Source organism: Carex rostrata, chromosome 3 (assembly GCF_964058835.1).
Source record: "Carex rostrata chromosome 3, lpCarRost1.2, whole genome shotgun sequence".
Lineage (NCBI taxonomy): Eukaryota > Viridiplantae > Streptophyta > Magnoliopsida > Poales > Cyperaceae > Carex > Carex rostrata.
This window is the reverse complement of record NC_135920.1, coordinates 381,608-400,398: the sequence shown is the minus strand read 5'-3', so window position 1 is coordinate 400,398 and position 18,791 is coordinate 381,608. Positions and strand designations below refer to the sequence as shown.

The 18,791-nt window shown below is 36.3% G+C and overlaps 3 protein-coding genes across 4 annotated transcripts; 1 reads left to right on the top strand and 2 right to left on the bottom strand.

The window, feature by feature from the left end:
• Positions 1–520: 520 nt before the first annotated feature.
• LOC144552089 (U11/U12 small nuclear ribonucleoprotein) lies at positions 521–5,402 on the top strand. Of its 2 annotated transcripts, none has more exons than XM_078300187.1 (6): positions 521–1,844; positions 2,244–2,358; positions 2,665–2,772; positions 3,470–3,876; positions 4,206–4,297; positions 4,393–5,402. In XM_078300187.1, the coding sequence occupies exons 1-5, from the start codon at positions 673–675 to the stop codon at positions 4,273–4,275; spliced, it is 1,872 nt and encodes a 623-aa protein (XP_078156313.1). In that variant the 5' UTR covers positions 521–672; the 3' UTR covers positions 4,276–4,297; positions 4,393–5,402. The 2 variants fall into 2 exon arrangements, with proteins under 2 accessions (XP_078156313.1, XP_078156312.1); XM_078300186.1 differs by having other exon boundaries at positions 522–1,844; positions 4,407–5,402.
• A 1,386-nt stretch (positions 5,403–6,788) lies between these two features.
• Positions 6,789–11,008, bottom strand: LOC144552094 (Gut esterase (DUF1350)). The gene is made up of 11 exons (XM_078300194.1): positions 10,906–11,008; positions 10,375–10,692; positions 10,146–10,215; positions 9,276–9,400; positions 8,946–9,054; positions 8,785–8,848; positions 8,650–8,705; positions 8,214–8,321; positions 7,874–8,023; positions 7,596–7,766; positions 6,789–7,210 (listed from the first exon to the last, which is right to left on the bottom strand). The coding sequence occupies exons 2-11, from the start codon at positions 10,629–10,631 to the stop codon at positions 6,971–6,973; spliced, it is 1,350 nt and encodes a 449-aa protein (XP_078156320.1). The 5' UTR covers positions 10,632–10,692; positions 10,906–11,008; the 3' UTR covers positions 6,789–6,970.
• Positions 11,009–13,107: 2,099 nt separating this feature from the next.
• Positions 13,108–16,508, bottom strand: PUB9 (plant U-box 9). The gene is made up of 2 exons (XM_078300185.1): positions 16,067–16,508; positions 13,108–14,428 (listed from the first exon to the last, which is right to left on the bottom strand). The coding sequence occupies exons 1-2, from the start codon at positions 16,343–16,345 to the stop codon at positions 13,343–13,345; spliced, it is 1,365 nt and encodes a 454-aa protein (XP_078156311.1). The 5' UTR covers positions 16,346–16,508; the 3' UTR covers positions 13,108–13,342.
• Positions 16,509–18,791: the final 2,283 nt, after the last annotated feature.

Genomic DNA, 18,791 nt, shown 5'->3' with positions numbered 1-18,791 from the left:
TCCCTCTCTAATTCTCCTATCTTGAAGTAGGTAAGCTCGTTTGATCAATTCAGATCTCACAAGCTCTCATCTCTGCACAGTCCCTCCCTCTGCATCTCCCTTCTGAAGCTAGGAAGTGTATCCTCTGCGGAGCCAATCTTTGCGGAGCTATGTGGAACTTTTAATCTGGTCCGTTCATTTTGGATCTAATCTGGTCCGTCCAATCTGAAATGAACGAACCAGATTAAAAGCTCTGCAGAAACCAGATTAAAAACTCGCACAGCTCCGATACACTTCGTCTGATGCTCTAAGCCTCAGTCTACAACCAAAAACCACCTGTATTAAATATTCAATCAAACGAGAATTATTATTAACGAAATTTTCTTTTGCTTCCCTTCCCTTTCCTGTCTCCACTCTCCATCCAAATTCCAAACAAACAAGGTGTAAAGGAGATGAAAGTGGAGAGAATTTGAGAAATTCCAAGTAGCAATGCTTCGCGAATCGGTAGTTACTACGCCTAAGGGCTTTTCACTCAAAAAAAAAAAAAAAAAAAGAATCGGTAGTTACTAGTTAGTACTTGCTTGCTACCCCGTTCCCCAAGTCCAGGTTTACTTTTTTGTTTTCACCGGTGATTGATTAGTTTGGCGGCGCTTTCCCTTTCCCTTTCCCTCTCCCCTCTCTCGCGCTTACACCATGAATCCAACCCATTTCCCTTCCCGCGGTTTCCCCTCAAATCTCCAGCCTCCACCACCTCCTCCCTCCGATCTCCCCGCTGCAATCTCGCACCTCAAGTCTCTTCTCTCCTTCGCCTCCTCCACCTTGTCATCTCTCCCCTTCCCCTCGCCTCCTCTTTATTCCCCTCCCCTCCTCCCTTGCCCCTACAACCCCCACCATTTACTCCCGCCAGAATCTCTTTACCGCCATTTCCTCAAATGCCCTACTCCTCTGCCATCCCTTCCATCCGTAGCCCCTCCCAAGCCCCAATACCAAATCCAACAGAGTCAAACCACTTCCCCTCCTACTTGCTCTGGTTCTGATTCTGACACCGATTTTATTTACACTCTCGAGTCTGAAATTGGCGATCTTGGGTCTGCGTTTTTCTACAAGGACTGTCCTGGTGTGGTTACTTCTGTACCACACCTGGTCAAGTCGTTCCCACTACCAGGCTTTCTCTCATCGGAGCGTGGTGTTTTTACCACCAGTGAGAATGACACAATTTCTGATAAATTTGTAACTGTTCTCCCATCAGAGTATTGGGTATTAAGAAGTGAAGTAGAGGCATGGCAAAGTTTTCCAACTTCATACTCTTACACGGCTCTTCGTGCAATTTTGGGGTTTATAACTGTCTCAGAAGGGGATTTGAAGAAATGGGTTATTTCCAATTCACCAAGATATGGTATTGTAATCGATGTGACTGTGAGAGACCATATATGGTTTCTACTGAAAGTCTGTTTGAAGGCTGTTAGAAGGGAGGCACTTTGCTATTTGGATACATTTTTGAGAAATGGTGGGGTATTTAATCCAAATTTTCTCATTAGTTGCCCCAAATTATCCGGGAGCTTTGCTTGGTTAAGTAATCAGCTTTCTATTTTGTATGGTGAGGTTTGTGCAAGATCTTTTTCATTGGGTATGATCAAAGAAGCTATAGTAAGATCCGGATTTTGCATTTTGATGAGTAACTTCACAGAAAGAGGTGAGGAGAGAGATAATAGAGAATCTGATGAAGTGGCTAAAGAGGGTGCTTGTAATGGAAATGTGCTTGTTTCCCAAATTGCTTGCGCAATTGGTGCACTGCATCAAAGGGCATTTTTGGAAGAAAACATCAGGGCTTTGAGATCTACTCAACCGGTTCCCAAACCTCATCTGTATGCTCTGTTGCTATTAATGTTCTTTACATTTGTTTTACATTTCAAAATTGACATCATAGTGCCTATATGACCAGTCAGTATGATGGAATGGCTGATGTTAAGTGGTATGGTACAATTGTTCAAAAAGGGTACAAGGCATTAATAAGTTAAAAAAAAAAAAAAAAAAAAAAACAAAAAAAAAAAAACAGAAAGATTTCCATACCTGTCCCACCTGAAAAAAAAAATACTACAAATAAGCAGGTAACAATTTAATATCCACTATGAACAGGACTTCTATTGTTCATGTAGTGTATACTGTAACCTTGCATGTACCTTCAATAAAATGTAAAGTGCTTTACTATATACACTTCTCTGTGCCCCATGATTATCTTACCAACGATTTGATATTGAACACAGGCTTATGGAGTATGCATATATGTCATCTAGAGCTGCTGACGAGAGATCAAAGCGCCCAAATTATAGACCTATTTTGGACTATGACAGTTTGCCATCAAATAGAGGGCAAAATCAGGTAATTAGTATAATGCTTGGCATGGTTGATTTAGTGCTTATGTAGTTATGCAATGGTGTTTAAATGATCATTTTAATTTTTATATTTGCATTTGTTATAAGCAGGGTCCAAGGAACATTTTAGTATTTTAATTTTATTTCTATAAATCCAATTATTATATAACTTTTTTTTTTTTGGATTTCGGTAATACTTGTAGTATTTAGGTGACATAAGATTTTTTAAAGGGGATCTTATATAAGCAGCTTTTAGCAAGTAGAATCATTGTTTTTACATAAAGTACTTTTTTAAATTTCTTAAAATTTATAGGAAGGCGGTAGAACAAAGTCAAAAGAGGAGTTATTAGCTGAGGAGAGAGATTACAAAAGAAGACGTACTTCATATCGTGGGAAGAAGGCCAAGCGGTCTCCAACTGAGGTTAGTCGAAGTCTATTATATATGCAAATCCATTGGGTCAAAGTAACAGATACGTATTAGTAATTTATCACATAATCAGGTAACCTATGTTTTTTTTAGTTGACTAGCCTGTCATCTCCTTGGGTTTTAATTCTGACTGCTGAAGTGTACAAAATGGTTACAAGCTTAGTGGTTACTACTCTGGACTTTGGATCCAGAGACTTGGTTTTCAATTTGTTTCTTTCTGTTTTGTTTTCAATTCATATTAGTTTTTATCAAGATGGTGATGTAACTAAAGCTGGTAAGATTAACCCCACAAACCCCAATTTAAACCCCATCTATACTGGAGTCTGAGAATTTTCAAAATTCAAATAACTACCTTGACTAAACCTTGATCTGGAATAGATTTCACCATATCCTTCCTAAATTAGGAAATAGAAGGTAAAAACTGAAATAATTTTAACAAATTGCAGAGATGTTTGTTAAATTGGAACTGGGAGCTTCCTCTTTTTTATTCAACAAATTTATTGATCCTTTGATTTTCTTTATGAATACATTGCAATATTGCATCACTGTCGAATGAGCCTTAAGAACTTTCCGCCAATTTAGGAGTAGGACGTTTCTTGAATTTGTAGGTAAAGATGTCATGGGTTCACATGTGTCGTAGTAAAAACCAAGCTAATCATTACTGATAAACTTGCTGAATCAACTGTTTTAGATTTTGAGAGACATAATTGAAGAGCACATGGAGGTCATCAAACAGGCTGAAGGGTTAGGGTCCCACCAAACAAGCACAGAATATGCTTCTTCTAAGCCTGACAATTCTCAAAAATCAACTGCTTCAGATAATTCCCCGTTTCATAATTCGCCATCACCTAGTCACTATAAATCATATAAAAGGGGTAGTAGGTATGAAAGAGAAGACGATGCAGGTACTGGCTATTCCAGGTCTTATAAGGAGCATGATGATCGGCATACGGGCCCAGAAAAGAGTAAAAATGATGCAGATTGCTATGCGTCTAGATCTTACAGTGAACATGAAGATCGGTACAGGAGTAAAGAAAGGGGCAGAGATCACCACAACCGTGGGTCGGAGTCTGTGGTCCAAGATTTATTTGATGACAGGTACGATATATGTCTTGTTCTCCCTTTTTTTTCTGATGATTTTTGGTCAAAATTATTTACGAATAACCAAGGTCATCATAGATTGCAAAGCAAACATTGTACCAATTTCAATTTCTGTACAGAATCAAGTATCAGTTACATTTTTGCCTTCCCATGTTGTTTTGGTTGGTTTACAGTTGTGATTTTAGATTAATTTAGGAAGTGATTCAAGCTCTAGTTTAACTTCCTGTGTTACCATCCTTGTTTGAATTGCTGTTCTATTCAGATCCATTGCTGCTATGAAAGAAATCGTATGAATGATTCTTAATGCCATATTTTGTTGGTGATAGGTATGATACATATAGAGATAGAGATAGAGAAGAGAAGAGATGGAACCACCGATATGATAGAAGCAGATAGAGGCCTCTTAATCTTTCTCAGTGTAGGTTCTGTCCTTTGACTGTTTCTCCTCCTTAAAATAGTCCCATCAATTATTTTGTGATGCAACTTCGATAAGTTTTCCCTTTTTTGATCAAGGTAATTTTTTGCAGTCGACTTCTGGAATTATTGTCCTTGGACGTATCCTTTTAGTATCCTCACAGGAATGGTTTATTCTAGTTCAATTCTTTTTATATTTTTTTTTCTAAATAACAGCCACTTGCTATAAGGCATGATTCTACAATTGAACAACTATGCTTTTACTTTTAGTGTGACCACCCACATACAAAAAGTGACTGATAAAAAGAAAAAAAAAAAAGAGTAAAAATAATAAAGGAGCTATGTTGGCAAGTACAAAAATTTGCAAATTCCAACATCTTTGGCTGAAATTTTTAATGATTGGTTTATTCATACATTGAATAGATACTTTTTCTCCACTTCTAGACTTCTCCCCACAAACAACTGTATTATTATTTCTAATAAGTGTATGTAAATGACCAAATTGCAACGCATCTAGTTTTCTTCGATTGAAAACTCAAAGAAAGAAACTACACAAGGAATGTAAAAGGTATGTTGACCTTGAGCACAATGAGTGGAAGCAATGCTGTGGTTTACGGTCTAATTAAAGGACAGTTTGGGCATTTTGGTCCCTTCCGTTTTATTTTTGGGATTATTTTAGGCTGTTTATGAAATTTTTCATTATGCAAGGCCAAAATTGTTCTATAATAGCTTTTGGTTGGCTCTAGTGAAATTTCACTTCAAAAAAGGACTGCTCACTGCTTTATAAATTAGTGCTGCTAAGATTAGGTTGTACAAAATTTCACTTGCAAGAAGTTTTGTATCCATCCCTATCTTTATAAATTAGTGCTGCTAAGATTTGGTGATGATATTTTAGTTTGTTTGCATTTTCTTTAATATGAAGAAATGAGGCCAACTTTGTGGCACGTTTGATTTTTTTTTTTTTCTGTTTTGTTGGTCGCCTGAGTATTGTTGTTTCATTTTACCTTCATTTTTGTTTCTTTACGGTGTAAATTATAGTTGCGGTTGAATTATATAATCCGTGAAAAGTTTTCAAGCATGCCTATAAAACTTATTAGTAATTTGCTTGCTAGTTCAATATTTATAATTATATTGTAATTTGCAAACTTGGACCTCCAACTTTTCTTTATTCATGGAACGAGTCACGCTGGAAAAGTTGTACATTTTGGGTTAATCAAGCGATTTTTGGGTTAGACAATCAAACAACTGTTCCTGCATATGCGTCTGTCACCATTGTTTTGTTTGAAATTATAGAGAGCAAGTGAGCAACTGTGGAGTGGAGTGAATACCTACAGATCCTGCACTTCTTAAGCTGAATCCACTCACCATTTCAGTGGGAAGAACAAGCTACACTGGTAGATTTTGAAGATTAAATTGGTAATCGACAGTGCACTTCAGTCAGTATTGTCTGCTTGATCTATATTCTATGGTGATCGTGCAAATGCCGCTGCCTTCCCTCTTGCAAACTTTATTTTTATTTTGTCAGCACCACGACCATTTTTGTAGGCCATAATGCTTCTCTGTCACCGCTGCTTCCCACAACCTTTGCCGGTCCGAATGATATGTTAGGAAAGAGAGCGCTGGAGTTAACAGGGAGGAAAGAATTTGGTCCAATGATTCGCCAGAATCAGCTGTGTGTACTTCTCATGATCACTTCGCTTGGTCAATTTCCCTCCATGCAATCTAACTTCTCCGCTGGTATCTTGATCTACCAGTCCACAAGACTTATCTTTTCTGTGTCCTCTTTCAGCTCATCCAGGCGTTCAGCCACCTGGGGACACGCGTGTTTGCTTTTGTATCCTTAAAATGGACAAGAGGTAGCTTTTCTGAGCTGGAGAAAGGCCTATTTTGATGGACAGACTGACATGCAAAGCTTGGGGTTCATGGATGAACTAGCTTTTGACACTAACCATCCTCTATTTCGTAAGAGAGGAATATATATATGGGCAAATGCAAGTTTTGAACAAAGCGCAAACAAAAATAGAAAGTATGAATTGCTACACATTCCATAATCTCTATCAAGCATCAACCTTGGTTTGCTTTCTGCAGCAGATAGATATCTTTTCCTGCCTTCCTGAGACATGTTTTAGGTAGTTGTTGACAAAGCAGATTTTTATGTCGGTGTATTATTTGCCAAGTCTTTGCTGATTCTAATAGATTCTTGTCCCTTGCAGTCTAGATCTGACTGCTCAATCTATCACGTTTGATGAAATTACTAAAAGAAGGAAATCACCATCTATTTTGAGCATACGATGTGGTATACTAACCTGTTTCTTGTATGAGAGTTTTGGACCGCAACCTTCCTTTTGTACCAGTCTATTGCACACCTTATAATATCCAAGATAAAAAATTAAAAAAAAAAAAAAATTTGACATCTACAATGCTCCAAAACATCAAGTGAAATTAAATTGCGTACTAAAAATATATATATAATATAAGTGGTGCTGTCCAGTGGATGACCAAAATTTAACTTTTATTTTCTTCTTTTATTTTTCATGGTAGAAAAAGCTATTCAACAAGTTCAGCTATACAATGGAAGTTACATCAAAGGTATGCATGCATAACCCAAGTAAACGCAACAACCAATGATGTGTGAAATAATAAAAGGCCAGCTCCTTTGCAAAGAAACAACAAGTGATTAAGGTGGAAGAAGCCTTGGACCAGAGTTAGCAGCCATCCAGGCTGAAATTACATCGACCAAAGAATTAACATCCTTTGAGATCTGTGCACGCAGCACACCCCCGGTATCTGTGGTGCCTAATGTGTTGCCTACTTCCTTGGCCACTTCTTCCCATGGGGTCCCTGCCGTCAGATTTGCTAGCAGTTCCCCTCCTCGGTTCACAGCATCAGCCATTGCCGGTGGAACATCTGGCAGCAGCTGCACATGCCAAATGTTGTTCATATCTTGGTTGCCAGTATATAAAGGAAATTTATCAATTGACCCAAAAGTGGTACAGGATTCCTGACTGGTAGTCTGGAGTGAGAATGATTGCTGGTGGTTGAACCTGACCATTGGGTTGACCCAACCCATTTAGCAGTTGGCAGTTTTCTTAATTTTTAACTAAAAAGCACAAGCTCGCAGTAAAACCAACTTTTCTCAAAAAAAATTTATTAAAAGCCAGATCATGTATATACGAAACCTATTGCCAGTCCATATTTATACTAAGGATGCATATTCTCGTAACACATGTATGTCAACTCAATCATTGCTAGAATTGAAGGCAATGAGCCGAGCTGAAAGTTATAGACGGAGAAGTTGTAACCTGTTGCAAGGGGAGACCATGATCACCCGGGACAGTGCGTATGGACATGTCAAGCACAGAGCTAATAGCAGCTTCTGAGCTCAGAACTTGTGCTAGTGTCGGTGTCTCATCAATAATATCATCCTTGAACTTCACTAATAAGTTGCGGGAAATACCATAGTATGATTTAATCTGCATGTGCATCACGATGGGTTACTAAAGTGGGTACTGCATTATAAGTACACTATCTGTGTTCAAAATGCCCTGTAAAAGGATAAAAAAGTATTGTTGTAACATACCAACTTGCGGGTTTCCTCTGGTTTAGGTATGAAGTCTTCTCTCCCTTGAACCAAATCCATATACAGGGGAGGAAGCTGCTCTACTAGAGGTAGAACCTGCTTCATGATTGGAGGACTCAGGCTCTGCAATTGCTTCATGGCCATCTCAGCCTAACAAAAAGAGAGAATAGAACATGAATGAAGACCAAGGAAGATAAAAGAGATATGAGAAGAGAAAAGACATTATGCACCAATTATTTTGGTTAGTAAAAGGCATGCAAGATGATAAAAAAATTGTAAACATAATTTAAAGTGGCACCACACATTATATAGGTATGAATAAGGGAAGTAAAATTCTAACCCCCATACGAATAGTAGGAGAAGAGCTGAGTTGGGATAAAATGGGGCCAAAACTTTGTGCCATGGGAACTATCACAGGAGAAAACAATGGAATCGCCGAGCTTGCCTCCTACAACACCAAGCATTACATTAGATACTTCCATGCAAAAATCAGTGTTTCTTATTATTTTTTCTCAATTTAGGACTAAAATTGAAATATTGCCAAGTAAGACTATCTGTACTGTTTGTTGGATATTTCACTTTTCACAACTGAAAACATTTTAGGTGGTCCTTTGAACTATAAAGATTGGTACAAGCTCAAAATATTCTTCCCTGTTTTCAAACTGTGCTCCAATACACAAGCCAACTTAATGAATTCCGTCAGAAATGCAAGTATTATAATCGTTATCCTTTCAAAGCTTCTTAAAAATAAAAATAAAAACAGAGAGTGACCATACCTTGTTATTGAAAGACATTAATACATTCCCACTTCTTTGCACAGCATATCTGGACCCTGATACATATTATGCGAACAAAACTTATTCAGTGCCTATGTAAATTGGAGCTCTGAAAATGAAGACAACAACACTCACCTATTAGAAGGTGGATAACAGATCCCAAGGAATGACCAACACCAAAGCTCGGTAGTTCTTTCACCTCAACAAAATGTAAAATGTCACCCCATTAAGTATGTTTTGGGACTCAAATAGAAAGAAAGGAGAGGGAGGGGGAGAGAGAGAGAGAGATAACTCACTGGTTGTTGCAAGTAACGCAAGCACCTATCAAACTTGAACTGCGCCTCGTCTGCAATCGAGAAATGGTCAAACCCACTAGCGTAGGGTGTTGCAATCACCAAAGCTCCCCTTGAAATGAGCACCATAAATTTAATTGCAGATTAAATTAGAGTAAACAAACTACAGTGGCAAACAAGAGGACCAAATTACAATGCATACTTCGGTGGATAACTTGAAGAATAATTTCAGGGGCCAGATTGAAATATAAAAAAGGTGTGGACCCAATTGCATACTATACACTAGGGCCTAAGTGTACAAAGAAGCAAAAAATGATAAGTTCAAAAAATTACTTATCTGCAAGACGCTCAAGAAAATAACGATAAGTAAGTTGAGGAGCTGCTCCTACAAAGATACCACCAATAAAGTGAACCACTGATGTAGGCTCTGACGATTTTGACCTAAGCACCCACGCACCCTACCCAAAAAGTAAAATACTGAAATATCAATGAAAAATTGTGCAAGGATCAGTATTACAAATTGTCAGAGGTACACCAGTACTGTACCAAGGTTCATGCAATTCATGCACCATAAGGTTCTTAAAAAATACAGAACATGCAGTTTGTCAACCTACTTGGTGGACGGTAGAACATACTGCTCATATGAAGAGTCAATATCTATGGTATATCACCTCCAATCGTTAGTTCCAATATAAGAATCTATTAACAACAGTTATCAATGATTGTCAATTTAATGCATTCTCAACGGATCCCATCTCACATCTAATAGCCAATCACAAAATGAATCCTACTCAACTAGATGTATGACACAATTACAATACTTAATAAGACTAAAAGCGAAAATTCTAAAAGTAAAAAACAGGAAGTACATTTCTGGCACAACATGTTCATTTAGTATCCTTCATGAGCAAATTATAAGCAGACAGCTTACAAGATTCTAAGATCAATTACAATACTTGTGGTAAAACTAAAAGTGAAATGCTCAAAAACCCAACACTAGAAAGTTCTGCTATGGTTCCTAACCTGTTTCATTCATTATCTTTTATAATCAACAATATAATAATAATTGTAAGATATTAAAATCAACGAGCAGTGATCAGGAACCAAACTAAAAAAAAAAAAAAAAAAAACTTGCTTTTTTATGCAAACTCAAACAATTTATTTAAAAAAAGGGGGTAAAGCCATTGAGCATGAGGTATTGACCTCAATTTCACTCCAATCTCCTGATGAAGCCCAACCACCTTGTGACTGCCTCGCTGTTTCTGTAATTATTCTGCAAAAAAAATATTCAAATCAAACCATCTGACGCTGCTTTCCTTGAAGGAATTTCAAAACATAGAGATTAATTCAAGCGGATCAAATAAATATCTGAACTACCATTTTAAAGCACAAAAGCTAAAAAGAAGCAGTCTATTTATGGTGTTGAACTCACTTTTCAATCTGTGAATAGACCTGGATTGAGGTAGAGTCAGTGCTGGTACTGGCATCAGTACCAGGTTTCTTTACAGGTTCTTGAGAGTAGCTGGCACAAACCATACTACGGCCATTCCAACTACTTCTCCTGCTTATCCGTATTTGTTGTTTATAGCTCTGCTGTGGAAAGAGAACTAGTTTACTGTAGGAATGAATGCGTGAACATCGGGGCTTAATTGGTGGTACTGTAGTTGTCATTAAACTTGAACTGCCCATTTATGAAATGGCTCACCAGTAGACAATTTCCACAGCTCTTTCTTTCTGTCTTGATTGAGCACTGCAAATAGTTCAATACTCATTTCATCAAATAACCAATTATGAACAAGTTGGAATCATCCGAATTCATTCTTTCCTTGACCAATAACATAAGAATTATGGGCTAAAATTATCCAAAATAAAAAAGAACTGAGACACAACGGACAGCCACCCACCCACCAACACACACCACACACACAAATAAGCATACACGTAGAGAGAGAGAGAGAGAGACCCCCCAAGGGAACAAGCTAGGCGAGGACAGTGGAGTGTTCTCACGAGGCCAAACAGAGAAAGAGAGAAAGAAGAGAGAGGAGAGGGCTATGGATCGGGGGTTCCTTGGGAATTCGCATATATCTCAACTTTTACTTGTGTTATTAGAAAATCTCAACCGTTCAAATACGTTCTGCACGAATATCAAAGCAAAAATAATACTGACCCCTTGCGTTATCCCCGAATAGGCACTGGACACGTCGGTCACGCAAAAGTTGAGATATTTCAGAGGATACGCACTCAGGTTGCTTGGGGAGTGTGCTGACGAGGACGGTTACTGGTAGATATCACTTGCGACTTGCGAGAGAGATGATACAAGCAGCAACCAAACGCTGAACTTTCTCCGGCCCATTATCGCTCATTTTTCATATTAAAGCCCATTCTCCTTTTACTGGGCCATAAGTCCGTAATATAAGTTTGGTGTGGTGAGTTCAATTTGACTATTTGACTAATATTTAGTATTGATCTAGCAGCCCGAATTGCCCCTTTTTATTTTTATTTTTGTGACTCGAGTCCAGGATTGCTAGCTCCAATTTGACGAAACTTTTTAAAACCTTTGGAGTTAATAGGTACATAACTTGTGAAGATGTCAAAATTTGGCAACTTAGAACTGCGTCCTTGAGGTACCTACCTATTGAGCAAACAACGGGAACCAACTCTGAATTTTTTGTTTTGTTATATTTTTATGTCCGATGTAACCATGTCAAGCTTTCCATTCCAAGTGTAATCTGATTTGCAAATACGCACTCAGATTTTTTATCATCCTTGTACTCAAATCTTAATTATAATATCTCGTATATTTATAATATTGATTTGCACGAGCAATATGGCAATGAATAGCTCAATATAATCATTTTTGCTTTAATGGTTTTTCTATAGGTGACCTTTGGGAGTTAAGAGGATTGTATTCCATTAAAAGACTCAAATATTGTTGAACTTATTCGAGGGGCTGTGTTATGGAATTTGTGGTTAGACAAAAATAGAATTATTTTTAATGGGGAACAGGTACAGGATGTTCATATTTTAGGGAAAAAAAATTTAGCTGTTGTTAGATTTTGGGCTTTGAATCAAAAATCATATCTTACTTCTAAATTATACTTATTTTTTTCTTGTGATTTGAAGGAACTGATAGGGTCTACACTGGTAGTTTCCATGGTGGATACACGGGCTTCAATCCCTATGTTTGGAGCTGGGATCAGTTCCAGTGTTAGTATGGTATATTATGTTTGTTTTTGTTACTTATCAGTGTATTTGTATTGTGCTTGGTATCATTGGTACTAGTTAACTTTGTAATAGTTTCTTGCAATGGAAATCGGTCGGCCCATTCAAAAAACAAGGTCTGGGCCTTCATTTGAGATTTATTGGAACAGACAAAATAGATAAAATAGATAATAATCACACTAATTCCAACAAAATTCCCTTCAGATTTGAGACTCTCGTTTCATTGCAGGACTACTCTTAATGTTGAAATTGCACTGTAAGTTTAAATTGGTTCAAATTAATACATCATTTTATGTCAAATTCCATTATGCTTGTATTACAACGCAGTGTACTACTGTTTGCAATCTTCAATTTGGGGATTGTTCATCAGTAAATAAGTACAGCAACATTCACATAAAAGCGTAATGACAGAGACGGATTAATGCAATACACCATTTTACCACGAGTGGAAATGAGATTATAATATATTATAGGCCATTTGTAATGGCAAGTGACTTTGTGTGGAAATTTCAGATGAGACTTGTATGAAAGTGTTCTGTGTTCAGAATGCAATAATTGTATTGTACTTGTTTATGGTGAGTCTTTTCTTGAGTGCATATTTCGACAACTGGTCTCTCCTATTGTAGATCATTTTCTATGGTTGTACTTGTACATATCCTCTAGAAAAGTAAACTTCTAAGAGGATATGCTTGACTATATTATTTAGAGCCTTACGATCTAATTGTCTTTTATTATCATCCATTTACTTGGTGCCAATCTAAACGCACCGGTCAAAGGTGATTGCTTGCCTTCAATTCAATTGACAACCAAAACCATGTCAGCGTACACAATTCATCACTGAGCTAATAACAACTTTTTTAACCTCAAGACTCTTTTCATATATATTCTCATGTTCTCTATAAATTAAATTGGGGTAGGGTAGTCTTATCTGCAATGCTCCATATTGCTGAAAGCTTCTATTATTATTATGTACCAAAGCAAAATTGTCTGATTATATATCTATTCAAGTATTTACAACCAACCCATCACCAACAATACCCTTTTACCTCTCTAATGATCCCTTTTACAGATTTTTGCAGCTACACTAACACTTTTGAAACCACTTATTAGATTTGAATTGCTTAAATGCGCGGTCCTTTTTGCAAAAAACCCTTTTTCATCAAAAATGTAATCATTGGTTAACAGGAATATGGAGTCTTCGGCATAGTTCTCTTAATCTTGTCCAGTATTCCGGCCGCCTTTCTTTGCGCCCGGGAGGTGCCGTTTAGTGCAAGCCATTCCATCGTACCGTTCAATTTCTCATCCTTCGCAACCTCTCTCAGCATCTTTCTATTGTACATACAAACTGCAAACAGAACCACAACCGCATTCTCTTTATTTCTCTTGCACGGGTTCTCTCTTATCACTTTCAGCAAACAGTGAACCCCATTCTCTTTTATTTCCTCAACTGCTTCCTGGTCACCACACAAGAGTGCAAGTATAGCCAACGATTCATCTACAAGTGTCTCTTGTATAATATGCTGCAAGACCACATCCACTACGCCACACTGTATCGCTCTCCCCCTGTTTTCATGGACCATGCAGAGGCTGAAGATAGCTGCGGCTGCGTCCTTCTGGGCTTCCAATGTACCGTCTTCAAGAAGGTCTACCAAAAACTTGATTGCACATAAGCCCCCAATTATCACCTTGTTCGAATCCAAGGCCGAGAGGCTGAACAAGGCAGCAGCTGAGTTTCTACGGGTCTCCATGGTACCGGTTCTCAAGCCTGTTACGAGAATTGGTACCGCCTCACCATGTTCTCCCAATATCTTCTTATTACTGTCATGTATGGATAGGTTCAAAATGGTCGTCACAGTATCCTCCAGCACTTCTGGGTTGTCTTTCAAGGTTGGTACTGATAAAACTGAAAGAAATTGTGAAATGCCCCCTGGCTTTTCACCAATTACTGCACGAAAAGATTTGTTTCTCTTGGTGAGCAATCGGAGGTCCTTGATGGCTTGCTTTTTTACAGAAATTGGAGAAGACTGAGAGGAAATGTTGTCCAAGAGAGAGGTGAAGGTTGAGCGGTCATTTCCTGTCACTAGGTCCAGATCAGTGTCAGAAGGAGGGGAGAGAGAGATGCCATTTTTGGTGCACCAATCAAAGATCATGCCACGGACGAGATGATTGGGGGTTAGAGTTATGTGCGAAAGGACTTGCTGGGTTCGTGGGCAGGTGCGGTTGCCAGTGCTCAGCCATTCTTGGATAAAACACCGTTCATAAGTCTGCAAAAAGTAAAGAAATTTTGGTTGAGATTCAGTCAAAATAGGGGACCCCGTTAGCGGAATATAGAGCTGACCTGGCATTATTATTAAAGAAATTGGTAACAGCAAAAAAAGTAAGAATGCAGGGGAGAGAGAAAAATTAAAAAACTGTAGTGAATCAGAGTCGATGAGTGCATGACTGAGTATTTGGTAGATATTACGATGAACCTCCCAGTAGAATAGAAGAGAAGCATAGTCCGCATAGCTCGTTTATTAAGGAAACAGATTGGGAGAGAGAGGGGAAGGGGCAAAATCATAATTTCAAGTAGATAATTGCAAATATCCCATTTCTGGAAGGTGTGCTGCCATTTTAAAAGTTCAATTCATGAAGTAAAATAAAATAATGAGAGAGTTGTATTTTTCTTGGGTAAATGTAAGCACAAATTTATAAATTAAATGATTTTAATTTTTATCTCTATCTTATTAACTTGAATAAATTCAAATAACCATGAGATAGGAAAAGGAAGGAATAACCAAACACCAATTGAACCTGACACTTTACTAAGAGATATTAGGTGGATTTGATCCATGACAGTCAGATATTTTGAATTCTTTATTTTTATTTTTTTATTCAGTTATTGTTTTATCCTTAATTGACTGTACTATTTGGTGGCCAGCTATTGCCATACAATCTATCACTATAATACAGCCCTTTTACCAATTGCCCAATTCTCATTTAATAAACAATCCTAATGTGGTCAAATGACAAAAATAATATTAATTAAACTGCAGTATTCTTCTATACTGATTAGAAAATTTAGTGCAACTTAGAAGTTGCTTTTAAATGACGCCCCTTATAGTTCAAGTTTTGAAGATTCCAGCGGTTACGATAAAATAGTCAAGGAGACACCCTTAAATGCAGGAGTAATTTGGCAAAAGGAATGGATAAAGAAAGTAAATTGCAAGTATCCAAAGAAATTGAATAATTTTCTGCTATTTAAGCAATACACTATTTGAATTCTTCTTTTAGTATAATATCATATATAATGCAGGATAATAATATTGCAATTATATAGAAACACGGACGGCAATTCGCAAAGATTTATTTGGAAAAATTGTGCATGTATTTCCTTGAAGAGCAAATGGCATATATTTGTAAGCAACTAAGGAAGGAAGGCAAAGTCGAATTGTAATCCAACAACTGTAAAAAGGTCAAGCAAACCTAAAGAAGTTGTTAGTTTTAGAAACCCTTTGTTAGAGGGGAGTTTCCTTTGCTACTCAGTAGTGAGTCCCCACCTAACCCCACTCTAAAAGAAGCCCGAGATAGAGAATGAGAAAGGAAGCAAGTTTAGTAATTTATTTCTTTATCTAAATTAGAAAAACGAGTAGTCATGCTCTGGAAATGGTACAATACAATTGTAGATGCAAATTACAAAAAAGGCTGTAAACTCTCCTGCTTATTATCCAAAAGAAATTAACAAAAATGCAAACCCTTAAATGCAGGTGCTGGCAAGAACTTAAAGAATCGACATAATAATATCCTTCAATAAGCGAATTCAAGCAAGAATTCTACTGATCCCAAGTATATCAAAATTGAAAAAGAATTGTCAAGAACAAAAAACAAAAGAGAAATTGATATTGATATTGATATTGATATACCTGACCCGACGAAAGAAGAACAGGATCCCTCATTAACTCCGACGAGAGCGGACACAAGAAATGTTCAGGAACTTTGACAACCGACCCCTCCTTCTTTTGAAAATTACCTCCTCCTCCTTTCCCATTCCGCGCTGCCCCAAATTTCAAATCCCTGATTTCCAGAACTAACCTTGCCACCTCATCGTACGTCTCCAACTCGTCGCATCCCTCGCCTCCATCGGCGATCGCATCAACCAACCGTCGCAGCTTCGTCTTCAGACCCTCCGCACCTTTATCCATCTCCTCAATGACTGGGACCGCCACAAGAAGAATTTAGGAAGTGGTTTTTAGTTTTTTTTTTATTTTTTTACTGGGGTTTTCGTGTGTTCTTGGTTAATGTTCTTCTTCTCTTTATCTTTCTCTTTCGTGAGGGGTGGGTCGGTTAAGCATTGTGAAATGAAATGAAACGGAGGAGTGAGAAGGGATGAGGGAAAGAGAGAGCAGTTTAAAACAAGCTAGCTATTCAATTTTGATTAACATAACATGCATTACGTGTACAGTTTACTGTTTAATACACGGTGGATTATGGATAACAGCCTTAACAGGGTCCCGGTCCGGAGACGTCACTCTCCTTGTTCCGCAGGTACAGCTTAGACGATGATAATATTAGTATGATGATTAGTAGTATAATTATAGGGTAAACAAACACCAATTTTAGCAAAAAAAATACTTTATCATTTCTGCTCGCTCAAAATATTTTCAAATTTAAGTGATTGAATTTTAATGGTTTCAGATTACATTTCACGTCGCGTCATTAAGTGGTGATTAAATTTTCAATAGTTTGACATTTATCTATACATTTATATTCTGAATTTCTACTTGAATTGATTTCATATATATTATCAAAATCATTGTCAAGGATTCCTTCCCATTAGATGTGTAAATTTATAATAATATTCATCCAGATAAATAATTATACTTTTTTAATAACCATATTATTTTAAGGTTTCATTTCCTATTTTATGTAATGATTTTTTTTATTTCATAAAAAAAAAGTATATTTTGCTATGGTGTTCCCTTTGAGCAAATATATAAATTAATGAGCTTTAAATGTGGTATTTATTATTGTAGATTTAAAGGCTGAATTAGTCATTTTTCTTTGGTTTTGTAAAGCTCGGCAATGACTTTTATAGCAGCAATTTGAAGACGATGTATTCTTTGCATTAAATGTTATTGTCTTTTGACTATTTTGCCCTTTATTACGTCAATGCTTCAGATTTCATATATGAAAAATCAATCATCGTTATGGTGGAAAACAAAATTGTAAGATCTCATAAAAAAAAATTAAAAAGGCACAAAATAATATGACAATTTTATTGTTTTGTATGCTATATAATACAAGGCTGAACAAGTATTTATTATTTTTGTTATAAAAAAGACCTTGTATTGAATAAAGCCCGGAATTTTTATTAATATTAAAAAAATATATCAAAATTTACAAATTTGCACAAGTTTTGCAAACATTTTAAAAACTGCTCAAATCAGAGAATTATTTTCCGGATCCAAAAAATAATTCTCCAGATTCTCAAATCCTATTTCCCAAAATTAATCTCCCGGCTTTAGGATTTTTTTTATTTTTTTCATTGAAATATTATATTGTGACTTTTAGGAATTATTCTTTTTTTTTAGGATTTAATTCTTCAGATTCCCAAATATTTTTTTTATTTATCCAAAAATAACTTTTGAACTCTACAACTCGGATCCAAAATATTTTTAATTTTTTTCCGATAACACACAAAAAAATATTTTAATTTTTTGTACAGACGCAAAAAATCCGGCCTAAAAAATATTTGATCCGGATTATTTTGTCTCAGTCTTTCTATTAAATTCAATTATCTAGTATTTCATCTATTTTTAAAGAAATATAAATATATTTCTAATATTTAAATAAAATAAATATATAAATCATAATATTTTTTATTTTATTTAAAAAAAAAATTCAGAGAATTATTTTCCGAAACTCCAAATCCAGAAAATAATTTTCCGGAGAGACCCTGTAGATCCGAAAAATTATTTTTCAGATATAGGCCTGAATCGAAAAACAATTCTCCAGTTTGGGCAGTTTCTAAAATATTTGTGAAGATTTGTAAATTTTGAATCTTTTTATAGTAATACAAACCTAAGGAATAGCATATAGTCCCTCAACATAACTCTCATTTTATATAGTGGTCCTTTGAACTTTGAAATTTTCATCAACAAATTTGAGCAGTAAATTTTAATTTCTTTCGTCTGACGTGACAGACCAAAATTCATCCAATTAACTAGCTAATATTTTACAAGTCATGAGTTGCCATAGTCTTTCAATACAACTAAGTATTCAACGACAAAACCAAAATTGAATATATGCGCACGTGTAAATTTCTACGAAATCAATAAATTTGTGGACCGTCCGAGAGTAGTGATTTTTATCTACCTAAATAGCAGTAAAAAAAAATAATTCCAAAATATATAAAATTTAATCTATGGATATATTTTCTTATGATAATAATATAGAACAGTTTGAATTGATTATTTGAATTTTGAAAATAAAAATATGAATTCAATGTACAAACTTATCTGCACATTGAAATGTACCATAGCCTCACTCATCTTTATATTAGTTCACGATGTATTGAGAGTCAATAACGTTAGACCGTCGAAAATTTTAAATTATTTAGTAATTAAAAATAACATAAAATCGGGAGCT

What these genes read in the sequence shown, in the direction of transcription:
- LOC144552089 (XM_078300187.1), top strand. Translation starts at nt 673, where the DNA reads ATGAATCCAACCCATTTCCCTTCCCGCGGTTTCCCCTCAAATCTCCAG. An exon ending in CAAATAGAGGGCAAAATCAG is followed by an intron (nt 2,359 to 2,664) that starts GTAATTAGTATA and finishes TAAAATTTATAG; the next exon opens with GAAGGCGGTAGAACAAAGTC. An exon ending in CCAAGCGGTCTCCAACTGAG is followed by an intron (nt 2,773 to 3,469) that starts GTTAGTCGAAGT and finishes CAACTGTTTTAG; the next exon opens with ATTTTGAGAGACATAATTGA.
- LOC144552094 (XM_078300194.1), bottom strand. Translation starts at nt 10,631, where the DNA reads ATGGGCAGTTCAAGTTTAATGACAACTACAGTACCACCAATTAAGCCC. An exon ending in GTCTATTCACAGATTGAAAA is followed by an intron (nt 10,216 to 10,374) that starts GTGAGTTCAACA and finishes TTTTTTTTGCAG; the next exon opens with AATAATTACAGAAACAGCGA. An exon ending in TGCGTTACTTGCAACAACCA is followed by an intron (nt 8,849 to 8,945) that starts GTGAGTTATCTC and finishes CATTTTGTTGAG; the next exon opens with GTGAAAGAACTACCGAGCTT.
- PUB9 (XM_078300185.1), bottom strand. Translation starts at nt 16,345, where the DNA reads ATGGATAAAGGTGCGGAGGGTCTGAAGACGAAGCTGCGACGGTTGGTT. An exon ending in TTCTTCTTTCGTCGGGTCAG is followed by an intron (nt 14,429 to 16,066) that starts GTATATCAATAT and finishes TACTTTTTGCAG; the next exon opens with ACTTATGAACGGTGTTTTAT.